Below are 27960 nucleotides of genomic sequence, written 5' to 3' on the forward strand. Positions count from 1 at the left end.
GACAACAAAAACATGTTTTCTTAAATAGAATTAACATTTATTTTTCCCAGAAAGAGACTATGTTTACCTATGAATATCTTTGTGCTGATTATCATCCCACATTAACCGTTTAATATACACCAAATTAATTTACAAACTATATAGGGAAACACAACACATTGTACCTAAAAATAAATTGTTGATAAATCATTTGTAAATATTAAATTAATATTTAAATCACATTTAATTTAATCCCACTACATAACACCAAAGAAGACCAAAAAGCTTATAACCAACCAATAAATCAACACCAAAAAGCTTAGAACCAATTAATCAACACCAAAAATTTAACAATGATCAAAAGATTTTGGGTTTGTGTCCCGGCTTCCCATACGTTTTTTCACAGGAGCATTTGTGAATAATTAACATTATTTAATAATTATTGTTTTAATATCAACTAATGCTGTGCATTCAAAATTTTATTCAAATAAACGTTCTAAATTTATCATTAAAAACTAATAATTTAAGTGAGCATATTGTAATGTATGAAAAAAATTAATTACAGTAAAAATTCCTTTATGTTTAAGTATTGAATTAATAATTTTGAAGAGCTTTAATATTATGTATTACTGAACTTATTATTTCGGTTTAAAATGAATCTTTAGTTATTATATTATATTTAAATATTACTTAAACCAAATAAAACCCACAGAATTTATAGTACGGATAAATTTAAATCAGCAATTTCATTTGATAAAATGACACTAGACTAAACCAAAGATTCTTTGCTGTACTTTTTGTCTTATGTATTATAGCAGCCATTTGAATAAACCATAGCACATCATCCCTGTGGAAAACAAAGAAACCATTACATATATATTCGCTTCTGCGCTGAACATAAATTCAAAAACATGCAATTACTCTATGTACATACATATTCTAAATTACGCTACTTTATTTTTAAATATTCTATTTTTTCCAATCCACATAATATGTCCAACAAGCAGTCTTTGTATATTACATTCAAACTGGTTTAGGAAACACAAAGTTGACATAAATGATATTATTATGTATATATGTAACAAGTTTCAATATCAAATCTACACTAACTAATTTGCCAAAATAGTCTAGATTATTGAATTTCAAGTATTATTTGAGAAGTTAAAAAATATGGGTCAGTACGTTTATAGATAACATATGCTGCTACAATCTAGCTGCTCTGCCTTACCACTTACGTACAAACTATAATTTAATATATTATGTAAATTATACATAATATACAGTATGTATTACCCCTGTGACTTAGAAGAAATATTGCATTTTAATATACATATACAAAACTAAACATGCAATCTCTGATGGCCAAACATTTACCCTCTAAAAACATGCAATCTCTAATAGCCAAACATTCATCCTCCAGAAACATGCAATCTCTGATAGCCAAACATTTAGCCTCCAGAAAAACGCAAACTCTGATGCTCCTAGAAACAAGTTGGAACATTCCGCCAGTGCATGGATTCAACCATTTTAACCAACCGGAATATTCGGTTCTTAACTCATTGGGTACCTAATTGTTTTTGGGTAAAACCAGAAGAAACCGAACACTGCAATCAGCAAAATTCACATGGTATTATTAAAACAGTTCAGTACAAATCAAATATGTAGACGGTCATTAAAATATAGCTATGTATATATAAGACAATAAATTTACTATTAACATTTACTGACTGACAAAAACAAGACAATCTAAAAATGTCTGCATTAAATGAACTAGTATTCAAGTAATGTGTAAAAACTTACCAAATAAAATAATATGCACTGAATATCATGGACATAATAATATTAGATACCTATGGGCTATAGGATATAATTTATCGAAGTCTGCATCTAGGTACGTACTATAACTTTAGATAATGCTGTATTTTAAGAGTATTGAGTATGTTAAATTAGAAGTAGCAAGGAATTAAGGATTCAGTTAATTAGTTAGGATTAATGGAATTCTGTAATTTATACTTTCTGGCAGTAATGTGATGATTTTTTTATTTACTCTTGTGACAAATATGCTCTCTTTTTTTGTTAATATTTTTAACAATTAAATTTTTCTGAATCGTAGATCATTACTTTTAACAGTTGGATTTTCCTAGATCATTACTTTTAATAGTTACATTTTCCTGAATCATAGATCATTACTTTTAACAGTTGGATTTTCCTGAATCATAGATCATTACTTTTAACAGTTAGATTTTCCTGAATCATAGATCATTACTTTTAACAGTTACATTTTCCTGAATCATCATTACTTTTAACAGTTACATTTTCCTGTCTTTTCATTACTTTTATTTAATTTTCTAGAATCAAAGATCATTACTTTTATTTAATTTTCCTAAATTTTTTAAAAAGTTTTAGAGCTATGTTGGTTACTTTGGATTTTCCCACCATATCTATAGAGTGCGCACAATAAATCTAATTAAACAACTTTAGTAATTAATTAGAAAAATAGCTATTTCCTAACAATCATTACAAAAAGGTGTTTTAACCAAAATAACATCACCGGGCTGTCAAAACGTATTATATGACGAGACTAAAATTAAAATTTACAAGAGAAAAAATCTAATGTTCCTTCTGGCCATGATTTATAGATAACTAAAATTTATAAAATTAAATTTTAAGAAATCATTTTTGAAAAATTATAACAATGGTTTTGACAACTCAATGACGGTAAATTAAATGTACATAGTATCACGTCAAGTTTTTATTTCTCACACTGTTCTTCTTTTTTTATACTAAATGCTTTTCTATTTTTCGAAAACACTGAATAAAACATAATATGTTTTATTATGTGATGAAGGTGCCACAGTAATATCACATTTCGGAGATAGATATATATATAGCACCTGAAAACATAGTGGTGGTGTATAAATAGTCAAATAAATTAGCAACAATAGTAATAATAGCTGCAATCAATACTCGAACACAGCGACAGTAGAAACTAAGGCTGCCCCTTCCATATTTTACAATACAGTGAATTCTCCATCCATTTTTCCCCGAATAATCGTTTTTACACGTGTCATTTATTTTTTCCAGTCCCAAATTAATTTCATACAAAACTTGCAAAAATATATCATTCCTCTATGTATCGGTTTACTAAATTGATTGTTTAAAGCGCACATTTTTTGTACAAAATATTTTGCTCGATTGATCGTATTTCAAAATGCGAACATACAAAAGAATATTTCGTAGATAAATACTCGGTTTCAATTATTAACGGTACTCGTAAACAACGAGCGGAACATTAAATTAGCAAGCGACATAACGATGACTAATTATTCCGATGAGTTGTCGTTATGTCGTTGCGGTGTCAAACACGGCTATGCGCACGATCTTGTAACTGTGTGGAAAATCTTCAAAAACTAGAATTGACACACCAACACGTTAAAGGGCGTGTCATGCCACAGTGGTAAAGGGTCAAAAGAGAAGATCTGTGTTGTTTTGCAACAACAGTGATGGAACAGACAACGCGAGCCCCTCGTCCTTAGCGAATCGTTAAAGCCTAGGTGTTATAACTTTAGCGTAAAATATGCCCGCATTCTTTATTTTTCCCACATTCATCGTTCTTTTTCAATAGGTCCCTTTAAAAAGCGATAGATAGAGGTTTTACCAAATAAGATAATTCTCGGTAAATAAGATAATTATGTTAGGGCCATTTAGATGACCTTGTAAACTGATTCCAATCCGACTTCATAAGATAGTTCAGAATTCATGCAACCTGCATAAATTTATATTAGATTCCAAATTAAATTAGGATTGACAAAATGGTATGGGTTTCAAAACACACCTAATGTAAACAGGACTTATTTGAGTTCAGACCAAAGGATGGACTTTCACTGATGCAAATGCTTTGTACAATTATGTACAGCTGCTGGTTGCATCAGTAGGTTCCGGTAATGTGTTATGTATGCACCAGTATTATGAATGTAGAATTTAATAGGAAAAAATCTGAAATATAAATTGAATATCACAAAGTACCCAATTATAACAATATTAATTACTAACTTGTGCTAATAATTATATAATATTATCATTATTCTGCTGCCTCATAAGTAAATTGTTTATTTTCAATTAACTTACAATTTTGTTTATTCTTTAGTTTTATATTCACTAAGTATTTTTATTTTATTAGTTTGAGTATTATGTTACAAAAGAATGATTAAAACTTATTTAACATTTTTACGATAATATCATCGGCATATCCTGTAAAGCTCTTTGAAGATGCATTATTCTTTGGTGGTAATAAATTTGAACATATTTTGTGTGATAGACTTAGCCCTCCCAGCAAAAAATGTCAATGAACTTTCACAATGAATTCTCACATTCATATTGCAGAAAATATAGTGTTATGCAGGGCATCCTGGGTTAAAGTGCACAAACTTCGGGAGGTGATTCTACAAATTTTCGAAATTTCAACATTTTAAGGTAATTTTCAGTTACAAAAGTTTTATTGCTTGTATGGAGAAAATAATGTTCTTCGTAGGAAAAATATTTTTTTTTGGGAAAAACAAAAATTTCGAAAATAGTTATTTACCTTTTTCTTTTTACTTCTACCATCATGTAGAATCACCTCCCAAAGTTAGCGCACTTTGCCCCTGAACACCCTGTAATATTGTTACATTATTTGTTAAGATAGTGAGCGTGCAGTCCATAGTCGCTGTAAATCGGTGAATGTCTCAAGAATACAAAAAAGAAATACAATTTTTTCGTCAATTCATCGCAATTTATTTTCTTTATTTTTTCCTTGGACTTGCACAGTTTTACAGCCTTTGCAGACTGCACGCCCTTGGTGAAGGCATGTCGCTAATAACTCCATTGTAACCTCTTCCCTCTTTCTCATAAACAATTTATGTATCAGACAGAGAAGTTACAACGAAGCTCTCAGTGGCAGGATCAAACAATTATCGCTAGTTATCTGCGACAAAGTAGAAATATAAAATTTATAATTTAAATAGCACATTTTCCACTGTATTAATTATGTGAAATTTGACACGATTATGTCTTATAGTTTAGTCAGTTGCCACAATAACATTTTGTTCACTAAGTCCATTGTTTAGTGTAATGTCACTTGGTTAAGTTTAGTTGCCGTGGTGGCACGGATGCCGATGCCGGTAGTGTTAAGGCACTGAAGAGATAAACCGACAAAAGAAGTGTTAATAAGCTCAATTTTTCCTGACTTCTGGTAAAATTGATCAAACATTTTCAGATATCAAAAGTACAATCAATTTCATCCGCCTCGGTGACTTGCAGCATCAGTTTTCGCCCTTGTGAAGATTGCCTGTTCAGTGTGTTAAGGTTTATGTGGGGTGACAGATCCTCTGGTAGAGTATGAAGAGCAGCACGGGCAGGGTGAAGGCAAGCCAGTATAGGGCGCGCGGGGCAGGGCGCGCCAGTCGCCATCACTTGTGCGCGCGGGCCCAGCGCCCGCAACCGCCTCCTCCACCCCCGCGTCATTGCGCCTTCAACGGCACCAGCTTGCGGGAGCGGGCGCGCGCCTCCTGGCGGCTGGACGTGTACTCAAACCAGAGCACATTCGGAATGAGGGTGGTGTCGCGTAGCAACAGAAGCTCTGATATCCGCCTAAATAACAAACACATTACTATTTAATTAAATTCCTGGCTTCTTGCTACTTTTTCTGTTTCCTCACTACCTCTGACAATAGGAAAAGGTGCTGCTATGCCCACAGCTGTTATCCCCACATGATGCAGGGGTAGGGCCGAATAGCCTCAGCGACATGTCAATGCAGTGTTATGTACACTACCAGGTGTGTAGTTATACGAATTTTTTTAATTCCCTGATGAAATTGATGAGGTTCACAAGGTGACGCCTGAGGACCTAGGCAAGCTTAGCGACCTTAATAATTCCCTGTGAACTCCACCATACGAAAGAAGAACTAATAATAATAAAAACTGCCTTCAGTTCGGGATTACTTACACTTTGGCCAACAAGCTACGCTTAAAGATGGTCTATGAGTCATTGTTTGGATGAAAGTTATGTGTTTGATATGTAGGTAGAAACAGAGGCAGGGCGTCGCTGTGTGTCGATGCGATCGGCAGTAGTGTGAGTGAACAATGTTAACGACACTAATAATGATTCATTTCCCAGCTCCCTTGTTGCTTCTGTCCAGTGGCGGCCGGTGGTCAAAATATATGGGGGTTCACCGGATTACAACATTAAGTCATAAAATAAATTAAATAAAGGTACATACCTATTTATAAAGAAGTTCTATTCTCTGCTCCTTTTGTTTAGCGAAGACCTCTATCAATGCTTAACACTGATAGTACGATCAGTCTGTCCTGGATCAACGTGTTTAAAAAAGATTTTATTCTTTTTAACGTTGAGAAACATCTTTAGCTTTCAACTGAAGTCATTCCAAAGGTCATGAATGGTGCACAAAAGTTTTAGTAATTTCACAGTCTCGGGAAAGTTTTCTAATAAATAAGTACTATAAAAAATTTGTAAAATTGATAAAGGGCCGTTAGCTTTTGAAAAATCGTCGCGGGCGTAAATTCTACAGAGTTCACTTTTACTGAACTTTATTTAGGAAGTCATACGTTTTAAACGTAACATTGAAATCATGTTCTGGGAAATTTGACCTGTATCGATTTTTATTAAATAGCTCATTATGGTGTTTAACTTAGGCACGGTAGCCAGAATCCAATTGCATTCTGATGTCAACTTTTCCTAAAACCTTTAAGCTCAAAACTTTTTGTAAATGTAAATGACAAGAATTATGTTTTTTGATTTTTTAAGAAAGGTGAGTTACAACAGTAACACCGCTGATTGTCCAAACTGAATCAACATCGTAAATTAAACACGTAAAACAAAATAAACTATTCAATTGATCACATGCACAGAGCTACGAAGCTTTGTTATACATTGTTTTGTTAAATGATCGAGTAAACTTCTTCGATCCAGATTTTCACTCTTGTTTTATTATCAGTTCAGATTTTAGGTGGACAGGCATTTTTTATTATCACTTTGTTTTCAAAACTCGACCTATTGTTCTTAATGTATTCCACATTCAAACTCATTCTTAATTTATACTTTGAACAAACACAAAAGTAATCATAAATTAGTATAACCTGCAATTGATAACCCTATTAATAATTGATATACAAGATCGATATAACCTGCAATTAAACTTAAAAACTTTCGCAGAGTAAGAACATTTTTTAATTCAACAGACCGTGCCCGGCAACGGCGAGTACTGACTAAACTGATAATAAGTAATCTGACCATCACTCATCTCTTAATGACAAATTTTATCTTAAATGCTTGTATCCAAGAAGCGAAACATTCGCTGAAAATAGCAGATGGTAAATTGAAACCACGATATCGACAATAACATTAAACATACGCGTTTTAGTTTAACTTTCTACTGAATAAACCGTTCCTTCTGATGTGGTGGTAAAACCCCGAACGCCGTCCATGATATGGTATTATTTGCAAAGAATAGTATGAACTGGTATGTACCCACGCTTTCGACTGTTCCACAGAATATGCGACAAAGCAGTTAAATTTTGGATCGCAATCGAAAACGAACTGCTACGAACATAGGCACAAGTCAAAGTCGGTCTGCAAGTTAAGCGCGCTTAATAAGTAGGTACCTTTTGAATGAGATATTATAACCGAACCGAGTTTCGTATTGTGATTAGTCATGTCGGAAATCTTGTTGGTTGTTCGGCGCTCGGGAGCACATATTAGCTGGCCGCCACTGCTTCTGTCTATGGTGACAACCAGTGGCGGCTCGTGGCTTTTGAACATGATAGAGTGTTAAGTTTGAAAAATTCGACATTATTGATGTTGTTTAGTTCTAAATGATTTTTTTTTTTTGAAAAATTTTCATACAAAAAACTGAATTTTCGAAAAAAAAAAATCATTTTCGGCTAATATTAACACTCTAGTACAGTGTTCCGCAAGCGTGTGCCGCGGCACACTGGTGTACCGTGGTCATGAGTTGGTGTGCCGCGGAAAAAAATCAATGTATTGTGAAGATAATAAGAAAGCAAATGGGAGCAGATCATCAGTCACTTCTGTTCATACAGAAGTACAATGGCTTTCTCGCGGAAAAGTGCTATTTCGGATTTATGGGCTAAAAAATGAGTCCCAGACGTTTTTAGAGGCCCAGGGTTCAGATTTTGCTTCAAAGTTTAAAAAAGAAGAATGGGTAGTAAAACTTGCATATCTGGCGGACATATTCGCTCATTTAAATGAGCTCAACAGAAAAATGCAAGGCAGGAATTCTTATATTTTAACGTCTTCGGACAAAATTGAAAGCTTTCGTTGGTATTATGTATCAGCCACGCTGTCAATGGTAGTAATGGAATCGTTTCCAAATGTCATGGCTGCCGATTCAGAAACAAAGTGCAGGCTTTGATAGTGAAACACTTGGAGCTATTAGCAGAAAAAATGAACTTTTATTTTCCTAATAAGTGTGACCTACAACCTATGGACTCTCGGATAAAATTTCCCTTGGACACTTACCGATAAACGAGCAGGAAGAGAATGGAGTTAAAAACTGATCGGACATTAAAACTAAAATTTTCCAAAGTAGAGCTAGCACATTTTTGGCTGCATATAAAAAATAAGTATCCACTGCTTTCAAAGCATGCTGTTGAAAATATATTACCATTTGCCACAACCTACTTATGCGAATTGGGATTTTCAACTCTCACTATTAAATCGAAAAAAAGAGAACACCTGAGCAACGGGAAGACCCAAAACGGGTAGAACACCCGAAACGAGAGTGAGAGAAGCTATTGAACTGTCGCCTAGGCGCTCTGCCCGGAGGGATTGACCAGGAATTGAAGCCTCCTGATTATGAAAACCACATCAATCGCTCCCAAGAAATATTGAACCGGATCCATGCGAGGTCAACTTTTTTCAGTAGTGACGAGGCCCACTTCCATATCTGTGGAGCAGTGAATAAACAAAATTTTCAGTACTGGGCTGAAAATAACCCAAGGAAACTTCACGAGAGACCTCTTCACTGCCCAAAAGTGACCGTGTGGACCAAATTAGGGGTGATTAAAAGAGAATGGAAGAATCGTGACTGTCAACGCTCAACGTTGTTTCCATGTTGGAAAATTTTTTTGAACCTCAATTGGAAAACTAATGGAGGAAACAGATCTGGTAGACATCTGGTTTCAACAGGACGGTGCTACGTCCCAAACTGCTCGAGTTTCAATAAGGAGACTGTGACAGATGTTCCCTCCGCATCTTCTGTCTCTCTGAATATGAATATATGTAGCTATTCTGGGGAAACTACAATTTTGATATTCTCAGTCTTTCTGCTGCTTCATCAATAGGTTTAATTCATTTAATAGTGGTGTAGCTGAATGCTCCCTCTATATCCAGGAAGAGTCCTACCACCAGTTCCCCAGTCGCTTGCGCCTTCTTCAGTTTGTACACCAACCTATGCAATGCTGCGTCGACCGACTCGCCTAGTTGATAGGCAAATTGTAAACTATTGGAGGGGATTTTATCTGTGTCCCGTCCCTTTTAAAGGATTCAACTCACCAACTGACGACGTGTGGAAAAAGTGGCGTGAGCACCAAGTGTGTGAAGGCAAACCACAGCGAGGCCGCCGTGACCCCCACAGCTGCTCCCACGGCCACCTGGCTTGGGCTGTGGTAGAGCAGATAGACGCGTGCCGCCGACACAGCCAGGGCGCCCCCCACCACGGCTGCCACCGCACTCACCACCCACACGCGCGACATCACGGACTTGCCGTTTATGTGTTGCAGCCTGGAACAAGAAATTATGTTCTTTAGAAACAAAAATTTTGCTTTAACCACAGATTTCATGTAGCAGTGTTGATGTGTGGTAGAAAAATATCATCAGACAACAAAGTGGTGTCTACATTTTTTACCAAATATGCTCAGGAATTGCTGTTTAAAGTTTTTCAGGTACATGCTGATAACCCTGTTTACTAAATGTATTGATGAATCTGCAAACGCCATTTTTGATACATGTATAGTCCAAAAATGTATAAATTCATATATTTATGTATAATAATAATAAAACTATTTTATCGTGTATAGAAAAATAATTCCTAGTAAATTATTTTTACTTTATGTTAAATACTAAAAATTAGTCTTGGGTTTTACCAGTAAATTGTAGCATTTACCGAAATGGTTGCGTTATGTTAGATTTTGGGGTTCAAAATTTAACCTCCTTACTTATAAATGAAAATAAATTTTACACAAAAATTGAAATATTTACAACACGTTTATCAAAAATTGAGAACATAATAAAAATTTAAATTCCTAAGAAAACCACTAAACTTTTGAAGACTTTTTAATGCGACAATTCTCATACATTCTGTTTGCATGTCCCACTCGAAAACAACAGATATTAATTTATTTATTTTAATGGTAAAAAATAATACTGAGAAAATACTAAAATACAAATGAGGTTGGCGCAAATACCTTTTTTTATTGTTATATCACTTATAATAATCAAGTAATTACATCACCAAAGGAAATTATTTTTCATCCGATTTACGTACACTGCAATATAGGTGCTCCCGCCTGATTTGTACATTAGAATGTACAATACTCATGTGCAAGAGGTTCAGATATACGTTCCGTTACATTCCTATTATGTAAGTAGTTAAATATGTTTGTAGTAAATATGTCAAAAGAATATATGACGCAAATGCGAATGGTAGCAGAAGTTGGGGACGCCCGAGAAAGACATGGCATGATCAAGTGAATAGATACTTGAGTCGGGCCATATCAAGAGTCAGAATAATAGAATAGTATGTATGAGACGATTCAAATGAATGTGAATGAGGCAAGGAGTTTGTGTCAAAACTGAGTTATTTAGCGGTCTGTCCTCTCTGCCTACCTCTGCGGGTACACGGCGTGATGGTTAGTTTAGTTTTTTAGGTCAAAAGATTGCATGAAATGATAAAATATTTTTATCAGAATAATTTTGCTTTTTTATAAATGTATTACTCAGCGCTTGGGCTACTTACGGCTGTGTGGGGCTTATGCAGTAAAATCAAAAAAGGTAAAAAAAAGTTAAAAAGGTAAAGGGTAAAATCAACTCTATTATGATGACAAAGGCAACTATAATAATTTAGAACTTTCTTGAATCTGTAAATTTTACCAAACACCCACCCAGTTATTTTGATTTACAAATGTACAGAATCATCTGTACGTATCAAACAATAAAGTTTACGCGTTACTTTTTGACTTATATACTACAAACAAAAAAAACTGAGAAAGAGTATGGATCATCAGTTAGTAGGTATTTACCTACATCACTAGGTGGTAAATATTGAATCATATGAAGCCCGTTTTATACGGTAAAACATTATGTGTTGAATTTGTTAATTCAACCACATTTCGTTACGGCTGTTCTGGAAAACATTTGTATAGACAGGAGCTTGTCGCGAACATTTAAAATTACTAAAAAATATAATTTTTTCTACAACATTCTTCATTCAGCAAATGAGACTACTTATGTATCAGTTACCAACATCTCGAAGATTTTACGTGAAGGAAAGACATAAAAAACTAAGAGAGGTGGTGCATTATTTGAAGGAGAAACAACTAACGTATATCGGAACCGCTTGCACACGAGTATGTCTCACTCTAATGTACAAATAAGGCGGGAGTAACTATATTGCTATAAACCACAAAAGAAGCGATAGGTACGTGGAAAAATTCACAAATTTTACACAGTGGAAACGCTTAGAAAACTCCAGGTGGCGTTGAAGGATTGTTAAATTTTTGATAACGGCAGAGAATATTTACGGAAACCTCTCATAAAACTTTTCACTGGAAAAAATAGAAATCACTTTTAAAATTATATAACATATCGACAACCATGTAAACGGACAGTGGAGAAACTATACTATCGGGGGCCTGTGGCAAATTCATTGGATGGGGCCCCCCCATTGATGTATTATACTAGATTAGCCCTGTCTAGCTAAATTCATTTTTAAAATGACCCCACATAGCGTACGTCACAAATATGGAGATGAACTTAACAACCCAACTCTGTTTAAACTTCTTGTACAAGCGTTCAAACTCGCAATCAAAACCACGGAGAATTTGTTGTCAGAGGTTTTGTAATATGGACATAAAGCCAAAAAGAAACTAACACTTACAGCAAATTTTATGTGCTGAATAAGGGCTGAATCAGGAAAGAATTGATAAATAACACAAAAATGATTTTAATTTAATTTATATTTTGTTTTGGAATTCTATACAGGTCCTACAAAAGCAAAAACGTTCACATTTTTATTATTGTGAAGAGGTTTTTTTTTAATTTACCATAGTATTTAGATAGAATGGTATATAATTATTGAAGAAAACAATCACTTTGTGATTTGAAATCATTTTATTTAATTTGGTTTTATGCCCGGTCGGGCTTTTGCATGCATTTTAAAACAGAAGATATCTAGTAAGCTGTCGAAAATTATACAAAATAATTAAAACTGATGAATATAAAATAATATTAGTAAAACATTTAACAGTAACATAAAATTATAGAGACTAGAACAACACTACGTATCATTTAATAATTATACTACTATCATTCAATTAAAAGTTATTTTGTCTTCGACCACTTTGTTAAAATTAAGACATTGTGTCAACTAGTTTTGGTCAGCTAGTTTCTCAACCTTCTTCAAGATAGCATTATTGAAAACTAACCTACATAAGTACTAAAACTAACCTAACGACTTTACAACATAATGTAAGATTAACATAAAGAGAGAGATAAATCATCAAATATTGCGGGTCCACAAGCGAGCTGAACCACGACTTATGGGAAATTAACGAAGCAACCTAATTGAATAAGCAAAAATGATGAGGACAGAGCTTCAGAGAGCGAATGGGTAAGGGGTAAGGGGGGTGGAGATTACATGATTACAATATATACTTATTTATTTACTCCCGTTAAATAGGATTTTACGTATTATTTACGGCATTCACGAACATCGGTTGTTGCAATTCTGATACAGGAACAACCGGCTATTCGATTACAAAAGAAGTTTCAGCAGGATTGAGAACCAGTCTTGTCCGAGAAAAAACAATGGCGGTATCTATATTCGCAGGACCTGTGGCCATGGTGGACAGCGACTGTCCAATATCAGCCTGAAAACAACGACATTATCAATTAAAACCTGATCAATCCATAATAAACTTTCTTAAGTCTTTTATAATTACCGGAAAAACAGGCAAAGCTTTGCAGTCTACACGTCGGAGGCCGCTTGCAGTTAGATAAATATGTTTGAAAATTCTTAGAGCAAACGCGGTTTCCTGCTGATGGGAATTCGGATTGTTTCTAACCATTTCTCCATTTTTTCCGGTTTGTAGGGAAACCAAAGCGAAAATACCCATAAAATAAATGAATTCATTAAATGAAGCAAATTGATTTCTATCAATTCTTCTACAAAAAATCGAAAAGGCGAAGTAGATATTACCCGACAGGCAATAACGACTTAATACAACCCTGATTGGCAAAATGCACGGACCAAATATATCACACACTTGAGTTGTCGCGCGTGCCAACGCTAGACGACTAATACATCAATAATTATCACGCATTGGTTGCGTGATATTTGTATGCTCCCACGTGATAATAATTAACAGGAATCACCCAATTGGTGGATTCCTTGTGGGTGTGTTATTCATGTGACGTCAGGAAGTTTACCAGCAAAAATAGCTGACAAGCAAAATAGCTTAACTCTAGACCAACAAAAGGTAAAACGCAATGCACAGTGCCCATTTCGCATTGCGACACAATGCGTGCGCCTTTTCATAAATGTGCACGTGAACCAAACCAAAATTGTGTTGGGGTCATTTTTCAATGGTTATGCCGTGTCTAGTCTTATTTAGTCTATGGGCCCCCCTAGTAAAAATCACAGTCGCGTTGTAATTTATTTTTTATAAATAACTTAATAAGTTACCCAACAGTATTACTAATATTGTGTGCAATTTTATTTTCAAAAGCATAGGTAGTGATGTAGACCCGGGAATATTCCCCGGGGAATATTCCCAGACATGAAATAAATTCCCGAAAACGGGGAATTTATTTTATTTTTAGTAAAATGGTTTCTACACTTCTCTTGGATGCTTTATTGAGTGTTAGCAGTTATCTAAGACGACATCCCTGATCTAGGGACTTCCCTACCACTTATGCCCCCCCAGTCAGTTATTTAAATTGCCTTGACAGCATGATGAAATGTAAAGTAAACCTGCCAACATTTGCAGTAAACTAAGCTGCCTCATTTTTACCTCGTGATATGAAGAACAGCCTGTTGGACGATGATGTTTACTGGACAAGAGTGACATCATTAGCCGATATTCTGCGACCGATTGTTTCCTGGATTACACAGCTAGAGGGAGACGATCCACTAACACACAAAGCATTGTATGCTTTTGAGGATATTGAGAGCAGTCTAAGTAAAACTCTTCCAGCGTCTCTACTGTCACATGCCGAAGAGAAGCAAATACTGGAAAAGGCGGCGCAGCGCAAACAATTTGCTATTGTTCCAATACATCTAGCTGCTGCCCTACTAGATCCAGGTTCCCAAGGACATCTGCTAAGCCACGCACAGCAACATGAAGCACTTGAATTCATTAAACAAGTAGCAAGTCATATGGAGACTGTTGATAGTGCAAATGTTCTTGTTGATTTAGCCAATTTATAGGGCTAAAGAAGAATCATGGAGCAAGGCATTCCTATGGAAGTGTGTCGATAAAATCACGCCAGTGACCTGGTGGAAGGGGATGTGCGGATGTTCTGATTTGTCACAGGTTGCCATAAGAATATTGACTGGTCCCATTACTTCAGCAGCCACTGAGAGATCTTTTAGCACGTTTAGTCGCATTCATACAACACGGAGGAATCGTCTAACAACTCAAAGAGTAGGGAAAATAACATTTGTGACACACAATTGGAAACTTCTTTCCTCTGAAAGAGGCTCTCGAGTTGCTCCCAAGAAAACCCTTTCTTCCACGGATGAGCAGATTGCTTCGCATCATAACGTTTCAAACCTATCTGGTACTCGCAAATGCAAACATCCAATTGACTGTGCTGAGGAAAAAGAAAACATAGATAATCCTGAGTCGGCAACAACTTCGTCCGGAATATGAAGAATATGAAGGTGAAAGTGGAAGCGAAGTTGATAGTGTCAGTGTCCAATCGGTATCATCAGATGAACAGTAACGATCTGTGAAGTTGTGTCATTTTTACAGTTTTACAATTGATTTTTTATATGTACCGTTTACTAGCATAAAGTGTATATAGGCTACTAATACTGTACAGTATAAAATTATATAGAGATACTACTCACTTTAAAATAATTTTGATCGGTGTTTTTTGTTCTCTTGGATCCTATTCCTATATATATGGAAATAGTTTTTATGGATCTATCCTGCTCTATATGTACCATATGTGTGTAGATTTTATTTTTATTTAATAAATATTATTCTTTTTGAGGTATTATGTTGTTAAAATCAAAATTCCCCGTCCAGGGGAATATTCCCGGGAATGTTCCCGGGAATATTCCCCAGAAATAATTTCCCGGGAATTTATACATCACTAAGCATAGGTATTACATATGTAGGTATAATGAAAAAAAAATTTAGTCTTTAGAAAATATTTATGAATAAAATTCTTTTCTCCGAGCTTTCTGTTCCGCAAAAGTATCAATAACGTCATCAAAGCTTAAAGATCAGACCATTGAATTTTCAATAGACAGAATAGCCAAGTTACGTAGCCTGTCTTATCTTCAAGAAACCGAATTTTTAAAGCAAAAATAGCATCATAACGTCCTGACCATCTAGTAGGGTTCAATGTTTTTAATGTTATCTAAGTTGAAGACTCCCCTTCTTTATCAGATATAAAACTTGATAAGATATTCCATCTTATGATACTATACCCAAAAAAATTATAAATTTGTTGAACTGTTTCAAAAAATGTTGCATATCAATAACCTCTCTTACTGCATCATTAAGTACTAGATTTAAGTTATGAGAAGCACAGTGAACATATACCGCATTTGGCTCGATATCTTTTATGAGTTTTGAACTCCACCATAAGTGCCTTTCAGTGTGTTAGCACCATCATATCCTTGTCCTCGACACTTATTTAGAGGTATATTTTTGTGATTTATGGATTTAATAATTTGGTTGGACATTTCTAAGGCAGTTTGGTCCTTAACTTCATGAAATTCTAAAAATGACTCTTAAATGACAAGCGCCTTTGGGATTCCATTTTCATCTTTCTCGATCATACAATAACGGTAAAGTTCACAAATTTGATCTTTTTTTGAAATATCTTGAGTTTTATCGATTATGATTGAGTAAAAGGGTGCGGCATTTATTTAATTTATGAGTGCATTTTCTATATTTAGAACCAGAAGAGAAATGAGCTCATTTTGTATTTTTGAACTTAAGTATTGTTACGTAATACAGTCTCACTATAAATTAGAAGGATGATCACCCTAAATTAAATGGGGCTTGGTTACCCCACCTTACTCACGCAGCTGGCCGCCGCGTGTTCGGCACGGACCACACACAGCGTCTTCGGCTCAACACTGGTCGCTACCGGCCGCCCCGGCAGTCCAGAACCGACCTCGGTGGTAGCAACAGAGTCTCTTGCGAAGCGGACCGCAAACACTCGCAATGTTTGATCGCGCGGATTACGAAATGATAGGAACCGACGTGTTCTCGTGCCAGTTTGCAATTAATACCACGCGCACCCAAGTCACTAACATGATTCAACATTCTAAGTTAACCTTTGTTCGTCGGGACCACGCTTCCGTCAACCATCTTGTGTTTCACAACATCAGCACAGTACCGCCGGCCCTTTTGAGCGCGGGAAGAACCGGCTCAGCATGATGTACCCTACCACATCTCAAGGCGAATCGTAAGCTTTCAGTATACCCCTTTCTTGTGTTCAAATCAGATAAATTCATGTAAAATCCTCGTTTCATCCGGTCGTCAAGTTTTAGAGAGAGAGTAGAGATCTATGTCAACCCTGTATTTCTCGAGATGATTAATATACCTTGTGTCTTTTTACCCATGTGTTATTATTGTGTGTCAGCCTTTCCAACCTCCTAACCGATGGACGAGCTGATGATTAAAGGAGCTGCTCACCCCTGATAGTACACGAGTTTCATCTGCTTACCCTTTCACTGAGCTAGCCAATTCATAACCTGGTTCGATTCCAGTTGGTACCATATCTTAGCAGTATTTTATCTGGCCCTTTGATTTACTTAACAACTCTTGTAAAATCGGATCGTATTTTGCTAATAACCCAACAATACTCAAAAAATTTCCTCGGGAACTTAGATCATTGCAATCTGCCTTTTCTCTATGGCCACGAAAGGCTAAATTATATGTTGAAAGTGTCAGAATAACATAAAGGAGTCTAAAGAGTACTTGGTGCCAAAAAGATTTTTCTTTCTTGCTCTTTATCTGGTGTTCCATGTAGCCGCCATTGTTGATAAATTAAACAAGAATCCAAGTGAATTTCAGATGTCTCGTGTCTTTCTATGGCGTCTACAATGTTTCCAGTCGACATAAATATATTAAAAAATTCATAATTTTTACTAAATTTTGTTAAAAATGTTAGGTTGACTTCTGAGCTCACGGCCCCGCGGGGCCCCGGCCACCGCGGGGCCTGTGGCATTTTGCCAGCCCTGCCACCATATAGTTTAGCCACTGTAAACGGACTTATCTCGATCTTCAGATAGCATGGTATGTCGTGTAAGTGGGATAAAAAAGAGTCTAGTTAAAGCCAGCAAGTGCACAATAGACCTTTTTTACCTGGCGGCCCTTTTTATTAATCTTTCTATCTCCGCCGGCGTTAATTTAAATAAGTGAATTCAATTGGGTTCTTTCTCTTTTCAACTCAAGCATCATACCGTTAGATCTTTGAGATCCACTCTTTTTCGCAAATATGTTTAGGTAATATTTTTAGTAATTATTCGGGATCGCTGGCCATGCTTAATACGATTTTTTATAAATAAAACCTTTTGATTTACCTTAATTACTATAAAAGGAAACTGACTGCATTTGAGAAATTTTTAATTTTAGCATTTTATTTTTTAATTTCGTAAAATAAAAATTCACTTTCGTCGTATGGGATGACAGCAAAATAATTTCTGTTGGTGACATTTTCTTATGCTGTTATTCCTGATACCATAAGAGTGGCTAGAGTTACCATTTTCTCTATGCAAAATAAGGTAGGTACTATTTTGGCCGAACTCCAAAAATAAACACAGTCCTAGTCAGGTTAAAAATTCTAACGTAAAAAAGATACAATGTAAAGAAACAATAAATAAATTAAATTTAATAAAGATATTTTATTATTTAGGCATGTTTTATAAATAAAGAAATATTTTTTAAAAGGTTAGGTTATTATAGGTTAGGTTAGGACAGAACAGATTAGGTTAGGATAGGATAGATTAGGTTAAATAAAATAATAATATAATACCTAAATAAATAATGTATGCTTTTTAGGTAGGCACCATTAAATTACATTTTTTTTTTGATTTACGCTATTCAATTTTCTCTAGCCATTCATTTTATAGCCACTTATGTAGAATCAGGAATACTAATTGACAGAAATCATTTGAAATGGCTGTTACGTAATTAAAAATTAAAATGCTAAATTTAATTAAATTAACATGTTTCCTCTTATAGTATCTAAGGTGAATAAAAAGGTTTTTTTTTTAAATCGTATTAAGCGTGGCCAGGGATCCCGAATATTTACCATATTTTTGTTGTATACAAAAAGATGTGCGAGTTTTGGCAAATGTATTTTTTACGTTGTTAATTTTACGATCAAATTGTGTGTTTTTATGCCGTTCTCTAACATCGGCGCTTTATGGGTAGAAAAATAAATTAATACAGATCTTATAAACGGGCGCAAACCAATAATTCATCTCAATATTCAAAAGCATAATGTATCAAAAGTGTTTTATTCAAAAATATTAAAAATAATGCAATCTATTGGTGTAAAGTTTCTAAATATATTTTGAGAATACCCTTAGCCTAACAAACGTGAAGTTCCTTCGAATCATTTCCCAACCGTCGTGTCAACTTGGTGAATGGTGGACTTCAAAAGTCATTTTTTCATTCTTTGAAACAATATAGCAATGAGAAGTACATAAGTAACAAGGATTTTACATGCAAAAAGAGAATTTGTTAAATTATCTGCTTCTGCCTTTTTAGATGTTGAAAAGATTTAAGTGAATTGGTATGCTTCTTTTTGACCGATTTAAAAATCATTTTGATGCCATTTTTCAAAGATACAGGCGATTAAACAAGGAGCGTATAGTAAGGCTTCCGTCAACGGTGACTCCACTCCCGAAATGCCGTGAAATGTGTTGAAATATGGATACAAATGAAGTATTTATTTAATTATTTAAAACAACAGATATCATGATGATAAAAAGAGACTCATTCCACGGATGTGTGTATTATCTACATATTTTAAATGAAAAATATTGTCTAACATCAATATTAGTGCGATAAACTACAGATCAAAGTTGTAAATGTGGGTTATATTATGCATCAGTGATTTATTTATTATGGTCGAATGTCTACATTAATTTCGAAAAAAACTCAGCAGTGTGAAAAATAATAGTCTTTTATTTGATATAAATATCAAGTCTGGGAATGGCATGCAAAAGGTAATTTTATACGTGTTTGATAGCTGTTTTCTTATGAAATCACACCATTTTGACTATCATATACCCAATGTTCAACTGATAAAACTTTATAAAAAATTTAATAATTGAATTTTTCCATTACCTGTGTCTTTTTTCTTGTACTCTTCTCTTTAATTTCGCTTCCAAAAACCTAAATTATTACTGCATTTCAATTCCAAAATCTGCTACATTACAAATACAGTGAAACCTCTATCTATCGTTCCTCGAATAATCGTTTTCCCGGATGTATCATTTATTTCTTCTAGTCCGAATTCATTTCATACAAAAATAGATCGCATCGATCGTTTCTACGTCCACCATTTTCCCGCATTCATCGTAGGAATTACGTCGCGTATTTGATATATTTAGTCTATGTTTAAACGGCGCCAGACGGCACTCTTTACGATGCGCGAAACTTTTGAGAGAGAAAGAGAAAGAATAACAGTTTGTCGCCGACATCAGTCGCTAGTTGTCGTCAGTTGTCGCTAGATACCCGAACTTAGTGGAGTGTTTGCAGTTATCCTTTTTGAGCTTTTAAACTATCTTCGAAATGAGCCGTTTGATGAATAAAGTACGTACTCCTCTTCAAGAAAGATTGAAAATTATCGAAGAGGTGGAAAAAAACCCCGCTGAAAAACGCGTCGATATAGCCAAGCGTTTAGGAATCGCGGCATCCACGTTAAATTCTATTTTCTTGAAAAAAAAACGAAATTCGGGAGCAATTTCAAAAGTGCGGAAAATCTTCGAAAACTAGAAAAACCCGTAAAGAATTAAAGTTTAGCGAACTGGAGAAAATTCTTATCTCTTGGTACCAAATTTGACAAATTTTAACAATTTTGTTACTTTCGACGACAATATTCCAACTTGTGGGATAGAAACTATCGAAAAGCTTGTGTGAGGCAAGATTGAAGGAGACAACAGAAGAGGTCGATATTGATGAAGAGGAGCCGCTGCCTGTACCTTCATTTTCAGAAGCATGCACACTCTTTGAAAGATTGAAAACTTTCTACTACGCACACTCAATAACTGATGCCGAAAAGAATATCATTTGCAAAGCCGAAAATATACTGTTGACTTGCGGAAATAAAACAGTAAAAAAACAAATGTCGATGAAAGATTATGTATTTACAATGCAATAAACTTAAAAAAAAATTTTGCTTCTGTTTAGCTTTGTATTTTTTTAAATAAACACATTTATTTACATCTAAAACTTATTTTCTTCTTATAATTTAAATCTACCAACGGTTATGCAGATTGGGAGGACGGTATCTTTACTGGATCGTATCTCCTTGTGTTTTGTCCTCTTAATCCCGCATTCATTGTTTTCCCGCATTCATCGTTTATTTCGATAGGTCCCTTTAAAACCAATAGATAGAGGTTTCACTGTACTGCTCCAAAATCGTCTACATTACAAATACTGCTCCAAAATTGGCTACATTACAAATACTGCTCCAAAATCGGCTACATTACAAATACTGCTCCAAAATCTGTTACATTAAAAATACTGCTCCAAAATCTGCTACATTTCAAATACTGCTCCAAAATCCATTTAATGACTTTAATATTTGAGACACTGTTGATTTTTTAAATATTACAGTACATTTTATTTTTCTGATTTATTACTTTTTCACTTAAAAAAAAGCACTCAAAATCGTTTTTTGCAGTTTCCACGAAAACATAAATATGACTTCTACTGTAGGAATGAATGTGTTTTTTTTTCAACTTTACCTTATGAATATGAAATAAAGTATGTAGGTGGTGAAAAACCACATAAACTGAGCGTGGGAGGACGGCATCCCATACTCGCTGTAGATGCCGAGGCGCGCAGTTGGCCGGGCCTCCCGGATGGTGTGCTTCAGCACCATGTTCACCGCCTCGTTCACCAACGTGCCAATGAAGAATGTGATCTGAAATTAAAATGGATAGCTAAATAGAATACTGAGAAAGGAATTGCAATTTTTTTGCCCATATGTGATCTGAATATAAAACAGATGTCTGAATAGAATACTGAGAAAGGAATTACAAGTTTGTTGCCCATATGTTATCTGAAAATAAAACAGATGTCTGAATAGAATACCGAAAAAGGAATTGTAAGTTTGTTAACAATGAAGAATGTTATCTGAAAATAAAACAGATGTCTGAATAGAATACCGAAAAAGGAATTGTAAGTTTGTTAACAATGAAGAATGTTATCTGAAAATAAAACAGATGTCTGAATAGAATACCGAAAAAGGAATTGTAAGTTTGTTAACAATGAAGAATGTTATCTGAAAATAAAACAGATGTCTGAATAGAATACTGAGAAAGGAATTGCAAGTTTGGTGCCTATGAAGGCGAAGCTTAGTGCTAAATCTCTATTTTCGATTAATCTTTATAATGAATTGGTTTACATTATGAAGACCAAAATATATGCTTTAAATAAATTGAAGGTTTTCCTATCGTTTCCCTTGAGTAGAATACAAATAAAAATTTGAATTACTCAATAAAAAAATATAAATGTAAACTAATAAAAAAATAAAAATTTTCAACAGAAATGTATAAATGTATGAAAAAAACTAATGTTTAAAAGTACATTATTATAGCTAAGATTATCTGTGACAGTTTCCCTTGATTATCTTTTTTGCTTTGTTATAAAATTATTTTCAAAATAAATAAAAACCACTTTTGTGCTTGAAATCAAGCGTTTCTATACTCCATTTGTCAAGCGATTATAATGCCTATTATGTACCTATATTCATGATGATATGAGGCATACCAAGAATATACACATTTTTGACTTGTAGCTTCCTCTGAAGTATATGATCTGAAAATTTATTTATTTATTTTATGTAGTATAGGAAACATACATATATACATTTGGAAAATATTTTGACTGTCCAACTAGGAGGAATTTGCGTTTTAGGACAGGCAAAATTTAGATAAATTAGCATATTTTATACAACTAAAGATTGAAAAAAAAGAAAAGGAGAGAAAGAATTAAAAAAAAAATTAAATTAGATTAAAACATGAAGGTAGTTGATGTTTGTTTACCATACTTATTAAAATAATAATAATAGTAAAATAAGAGATACATATACTCAACTAGCCGTACCCCGCTAAGCGTTTTGTGGCACTGTCTGTCTGTGCAGATAGAGAAACAATAGCAAGTGTTGCTTTTACGTCCAACAGATGGGGCTGTTTTTCACAAAAAGCATGTTTTTACCTGTCACAGGTGACATATATAATATAGTTACATAAAAACACACGCATGTTCAAATGCAACGTTGTGACAAAATTTCAAAGCAATCGGTGAAGTACTTTCGGAGATTTAAGATTTTGAACAAAAAAACATTTACATTTTTTATTTATATAGATAATAAAGAATTAAAACATAAATATTGGTAATTGATAAAACAAAAGTAGTCCTGCATACAAATTTTGTAAATAGAAGAAAATTTGGCATCAAAACATCAAAATTTGAAGTTTTGTTTTTTGTTATCTCTAAATAGTATGAAACAAAGTCGCTACCCGTTTCTGCCTGTTTGTGCTCTTAGTTCTTCTAAACTATGCAACAGATTTTGATAGGATTTTCACTATTATTTAGAATTTTTTTTCCGGAAGGTTTATGTATGAATTATAAAAAGTAGAGAAAAATCGATGTTTTGTAATCAGGTCGTAAAAAAAAATATTTTCGGGTGCTTACATTGCTAACTATGTAAGCGCCCGATATGAGAGATATCAAAATAATGTACTACAGAATTGTGTATCTTAAAAAGACCTACAGAAAAGTCTCCAACGGTATATGTCTATCTCCTAAGGACAACCCCAGCATAGCCGGGTACATGTCAGCTGGTATGTTATAATGATAGATTATTATATAAATATAGCGTGATTTTTTTGAGGTTAGGATTTTCATGCATTAGTATTTGACAGATCACGTGGGATTTCAGACATGGTGTCAAAGAGAAAGATGCTCAGTATGCTTTGACATTTCATCATGAATAGACTTACTAACGAGCAACGCTTGCAAATCATTGAATTTTATTACCAAAATCAGTGTTCGGTTCGAAATGTGTTTCGCGCTTTACGTCCGATTTATGGTCTACATAATCGACCAAGTGAGCAAACAATTAATGCGATTGTGACCAAGTTTCGCACTCAGTTTACTTTATTGGACATTAAACCAACCACACGAATGCGTACAGTGCGTACAGAAGAGAATATTGCGTCTGTTTCTGAGAGTGTTGCTGAAGACCGTGAAATGTCGATTCGTCGCCGTTCGCAGCAATTGGGTTTGTGTTATTCGACCACATGGAAGATTTTACGCAAAGATCTTGGTGTAAAACCGTATAAAATACAGCTCGTGCAAGAACTGAAGCCGAACGATCTGCCACAACGTCGAATTTTCAGTGAATGGGCCCTAGAAAAGTTGGCAGAAAATCCGCTTTTTTATCGACAAATTTTGTTCAGCGATGAGGCTCATTTCTGGTTGAATGGCTACGTAAATAAGCAAAATTGCCGCATTTGGAGTGAAGAGCAACCAGAAGCCGTTCAAGAACTGCCCATGCATCCCGAAAAATGCACTGTTTGGTGTGGTTTGTACGCTGGTGGAATCATTGGACCGTATTTTTTCAAAGATGCTGTTGGACGCAACGTTACGGTGAATGGCGATCGCTATCGTTCGATACTAACAAACTTTTTGTTGCCAAAAATGGAAGAACTGAACTTGGTTGACATGTGGTTTCAACAAGATGGCGCTACATGCCACACAGCTCGCGATTCTATGGCCATTTTGAGGGAAAACTTCGGAGAACAATTCATCTCAAGAAATGGACCGGTAAGTTGGCCACCAAGATCATGCGATTTGACGCCTTTAGACTATTTTTTGTGGGGCTACGTCAAGTCTAAAGTCTACAGAAATAAGCCAGCAACTATTCCAGCTTTGGAAGACAACATTTCCGAAGAAATTCGGGCTATTCCGGCCGAAATGCTCGAAAAAGTTGCCCAAAATTGGACTTTCCGAATGGACCACCTAAGACGCAGCCGCGGTCAACATTTAAATGAAATTATCTTCAAAAAGTAAATGTCATGGACCAATCTAACGTTTCAAATAAAGAACCGATGAGATTTTGCAAATTTTATGCGTTTTTTTTTAAAAAAAAGTTATCAAGCTCTTAAAAAATCACCCTTTACTAAATAAAAGAGGTCCTAAGGTACTCCCTTGGGGTACACCAAATTCTACAAGGGCGGGATCGCTAACAGTGTAATTAATTTTAACTTTTTGGTATCTGTTAGCTAAGTAACTACTTTGTATAGCTGTCCCTGTATACCTATGGCCTGTAGTTTTGAAGTATTTTATGGGAGATGGTATAGAAGGCTTTGGTAATATCCAAGAAAAGAGCAATGGATTTATTTCCCCCGTTAATATTATTGGAAATAATATCAGTCGGCTTAGCAATAGCATTTTCTGTTCCTAGACCTGGTCGAAAACCAAACTGGTTATTTGATATGATCATATGACTTTCTAGGTAGAGGCTGAGATATTTTTTTACGATTTTCTCAATAAGTTTTGAGAATTAATTGAGTATCTTATCCGATAATTGTGTGCATCTGATTTATTTCCATTGTTATGAATCAATACAACAATTGAATGAAGTGGTTTGGGAATATGCCTGACTTGAAACTAAGATTGCAGGCGAATGCGATAGGACTTGCTATTAGCGATTTAAATACTTTCAGCAGATTTGAGGAAACTTTGTCTGGCCCACAAGTATTCAATGTCTTGAGTTCATCTATTATTTTTTTAGCTTCATTGGTCGTTGTTCGTATCTTGTCTGCTTTAAGATTAAGAACAGTTGAAGTTATGTTGGCTAGTTCAGATTCAGTTTTCTTACATTTGTCGAGTATTTGAAATGTTTTTAAGTTAAGGTGTTCTCGTATATATGTTTTTTGTAGAAATTTTCTTCAGTAGATTTAATTAGTTTTTTTAACAAATTTCTATATTTCCTTTATTGCTCTTGTAGTAAAATATTCTCTGGTTGTCTTTTAGCATTTTTGTGAAGTTGATTGTGTCTGTGGATAGATTTGACGAGGCCAGGGAAGATTTGTGGCATGAGCTTAAATTTGTTTGAAATAACTTTGTGGACAGTGTGATTAGTTATGTAGTATGTATTGTAATTTCTTGCATTGCTTGGTCAGTGTCAGTCTGGTCTAGTAAGTTTTGCCACTTTTCTGTATGAAACTCCTTAAGTAGGCTCCTGTAATTTATTCTCGAAATATATTTCTTTTTAGCAGGGGAGAAAGGCTTATTTCTTAGGCTGAGCGCTGTGGTATAATGGTCTGAATTGTTGTGTATTGGACAAACGAGTCCATGGAATTAATTTTACAGATGTCTGAATAGAATCTTACTGAGGAAGGAGTTGCAAGTTTGTTGCCAATAAAGAATCTTATCGAACAATAAAACACATGTCTGAATGAAATACTGAGACTGAAGTTGTAAGTTTGATGCCAAAGAAGTAAAAGTCGTAGCAAAATCATTTGATATGGTTTTCCATCACTTACTGCTTAAAAGGCTTCAACAGATCGTCTTCAATACCATTATGCTATAGTAGGTATATATATATATGATAGGAACAATGTATTTAGATTTTGTCTCTTTATATATTGTTCCTATCATATATATGCCTACTATAGCATAATGGTATTCTATTTTTCTTATAATTAATGTAACTCTCTCACCAAGCACAAGAACCGGTTTCTTCATTGGTGAGATTGCGAACACAAATATATTTTGTAATGTAAATATATTTTTTATGTACTCATATTATATCCTGTACCCATTTATATATATTAAATAATAAAAAAAAGATCAGAATAACAGGGGTTGCCTGTACGCGGTTTGAAGACTATCTAACGAACCGAACGCAACAAACTCTTATCCATTCTGATAAAATACATATGAGCAAAAAATTATCTATGTCCTACCTCAAGGCAATGTATTAGGCCCACTTTTATTTCTTATATACATCAACACACTGTGTACCATGGACATTGGAGGTAAGATATTATCATTTCCAGAAGATACAGTCTTAATATTTGAAGATGAATCATGGCAATCTAACTCATAAAACTAATAATGTACTAATAAAAGTAAAGCATTGGCTAGACACAAACCTCCTCACACTTAATATTGACAAAACACATTACATGAAATTTTCTTCACCCAACATAATGCTTCCAATAACTGCCCTAAACCAATCATTCACTCGTGTTCACTCAATCTAAACAATCCTGAAACTTCACTTAATATCCATTGTACATGTTCTACCCTTAAATCATCAAAGGAAGTAAAATATTTGGGAATAATCGTAGACGACTAACTACGCTAGGAGGCCCATATAAAAGACTCCTTAAGCTCTGCCATATATTCTGCTCTTTTAGGTCCAACTTAGACTTGGAGACTCTGAGAAGCGTCTGTTTTGCCTTTTTCCAATCCGTAGGAAAGTATGGTATTATAGGATGGGGTGGTTGTGCTGAATCTGTTATCAACCCAGTTATTACTATTCAAAAATTGTATGGAATATTTAATTAAATACTTACAGTATGTAAATCTCTCCTAAATAATATTAGAGCTATAAACCCAGCGCCAATGCCAAAAGGAGTAAGACTTAAGATAGCGAACATCTTTCCTAGGAGGTCTCCTGAAATATGAAATGAGCATGATTACACTCTGAGATTTGATTAACATTCCTCATGTAAAATATTCCTGGTGTAAAACATTCCTGGTATAAAATATAAAGTAAAAAATAAAAATATATCTAATGATCTTAAATAATTTTTGCACTAATAAATGGAGTTTTAACTATTCTATTTCACTACCAAGATAAAAAAGAAGCCTTATATTCATAATTTATTGTATAATCGAAAGCGGTGCATATCGATGTTTTGTGAAAAATATTCAGACGTGTCAAGAAATATTCCTAACCTTTTGGATATTCCACCAGGGTTAATGTTAGTGGGGCCCATTCTATCTGTCTACCTTCGTGATAATTATGATCAAACATATCAGGACTTTCTTTGGGGACCATTATTAAAGAATTTAAACGAATCAAACGTAAAAAGCATTTGTATTTCGTCTTAGTTTGAAAATGCTCCTGACAAAATATTATTTTACATTTAACAACATAGACAAAGTATTATTGACAGATCCAATGACCACTGAGTAATGTGCATTGACGGTGAAAACTTAAAAAATCGAACTTTCGTAT

The 27960-nt window shown here is 34.5% G+C and overlaps 1 protein-coding gene across 1 annotated transcript; it reads right to left on the reverse strand.

The window, feature by feature from the left end:
* Positions 1–15: 15 nt before the first annotated feature.
* LOC149424376 (dolichyldiphosphatase 1-like) lies at positions 16–27867 on the reverse strand. Its single transcript, XM_089651508.1, has 5 exons — positions 27678–27867; positions 27293–27393; positions 21443–21621; positions 9550–9777; positions 16–5607 (listed from the first exon to the last, which is right to left on the reverse strand). Exons 1-5 carry the CDS (start codon positions 27778–27780, stop codon positions 5478–5480), a joined length of 741 nt encoding a protein of 246 aa, XP_089507634.1. The 5' UTR covers positions 27781–27867; the 3' UTR covers positions 16–5477.
* Positions 27868–27960: the final 93 nt, after the last annotated feature.

Source organism: Hesperophylax consimilis, chromosome 4 (assembly GCF_061612785.1).
Source record: "Hesperophylax consimilis isolate HC1 chromosome 4, BYU_Hcon_1.0, whole genome shotgun sequence".
Taxonomy (NCBI): domain Eukaryota; kingdom Metazoa; phylum Arthropoda; class Insecta; order Trichoptera; family Limnephilidae; genus Hesperophylax; species Hesperophylax consimilis.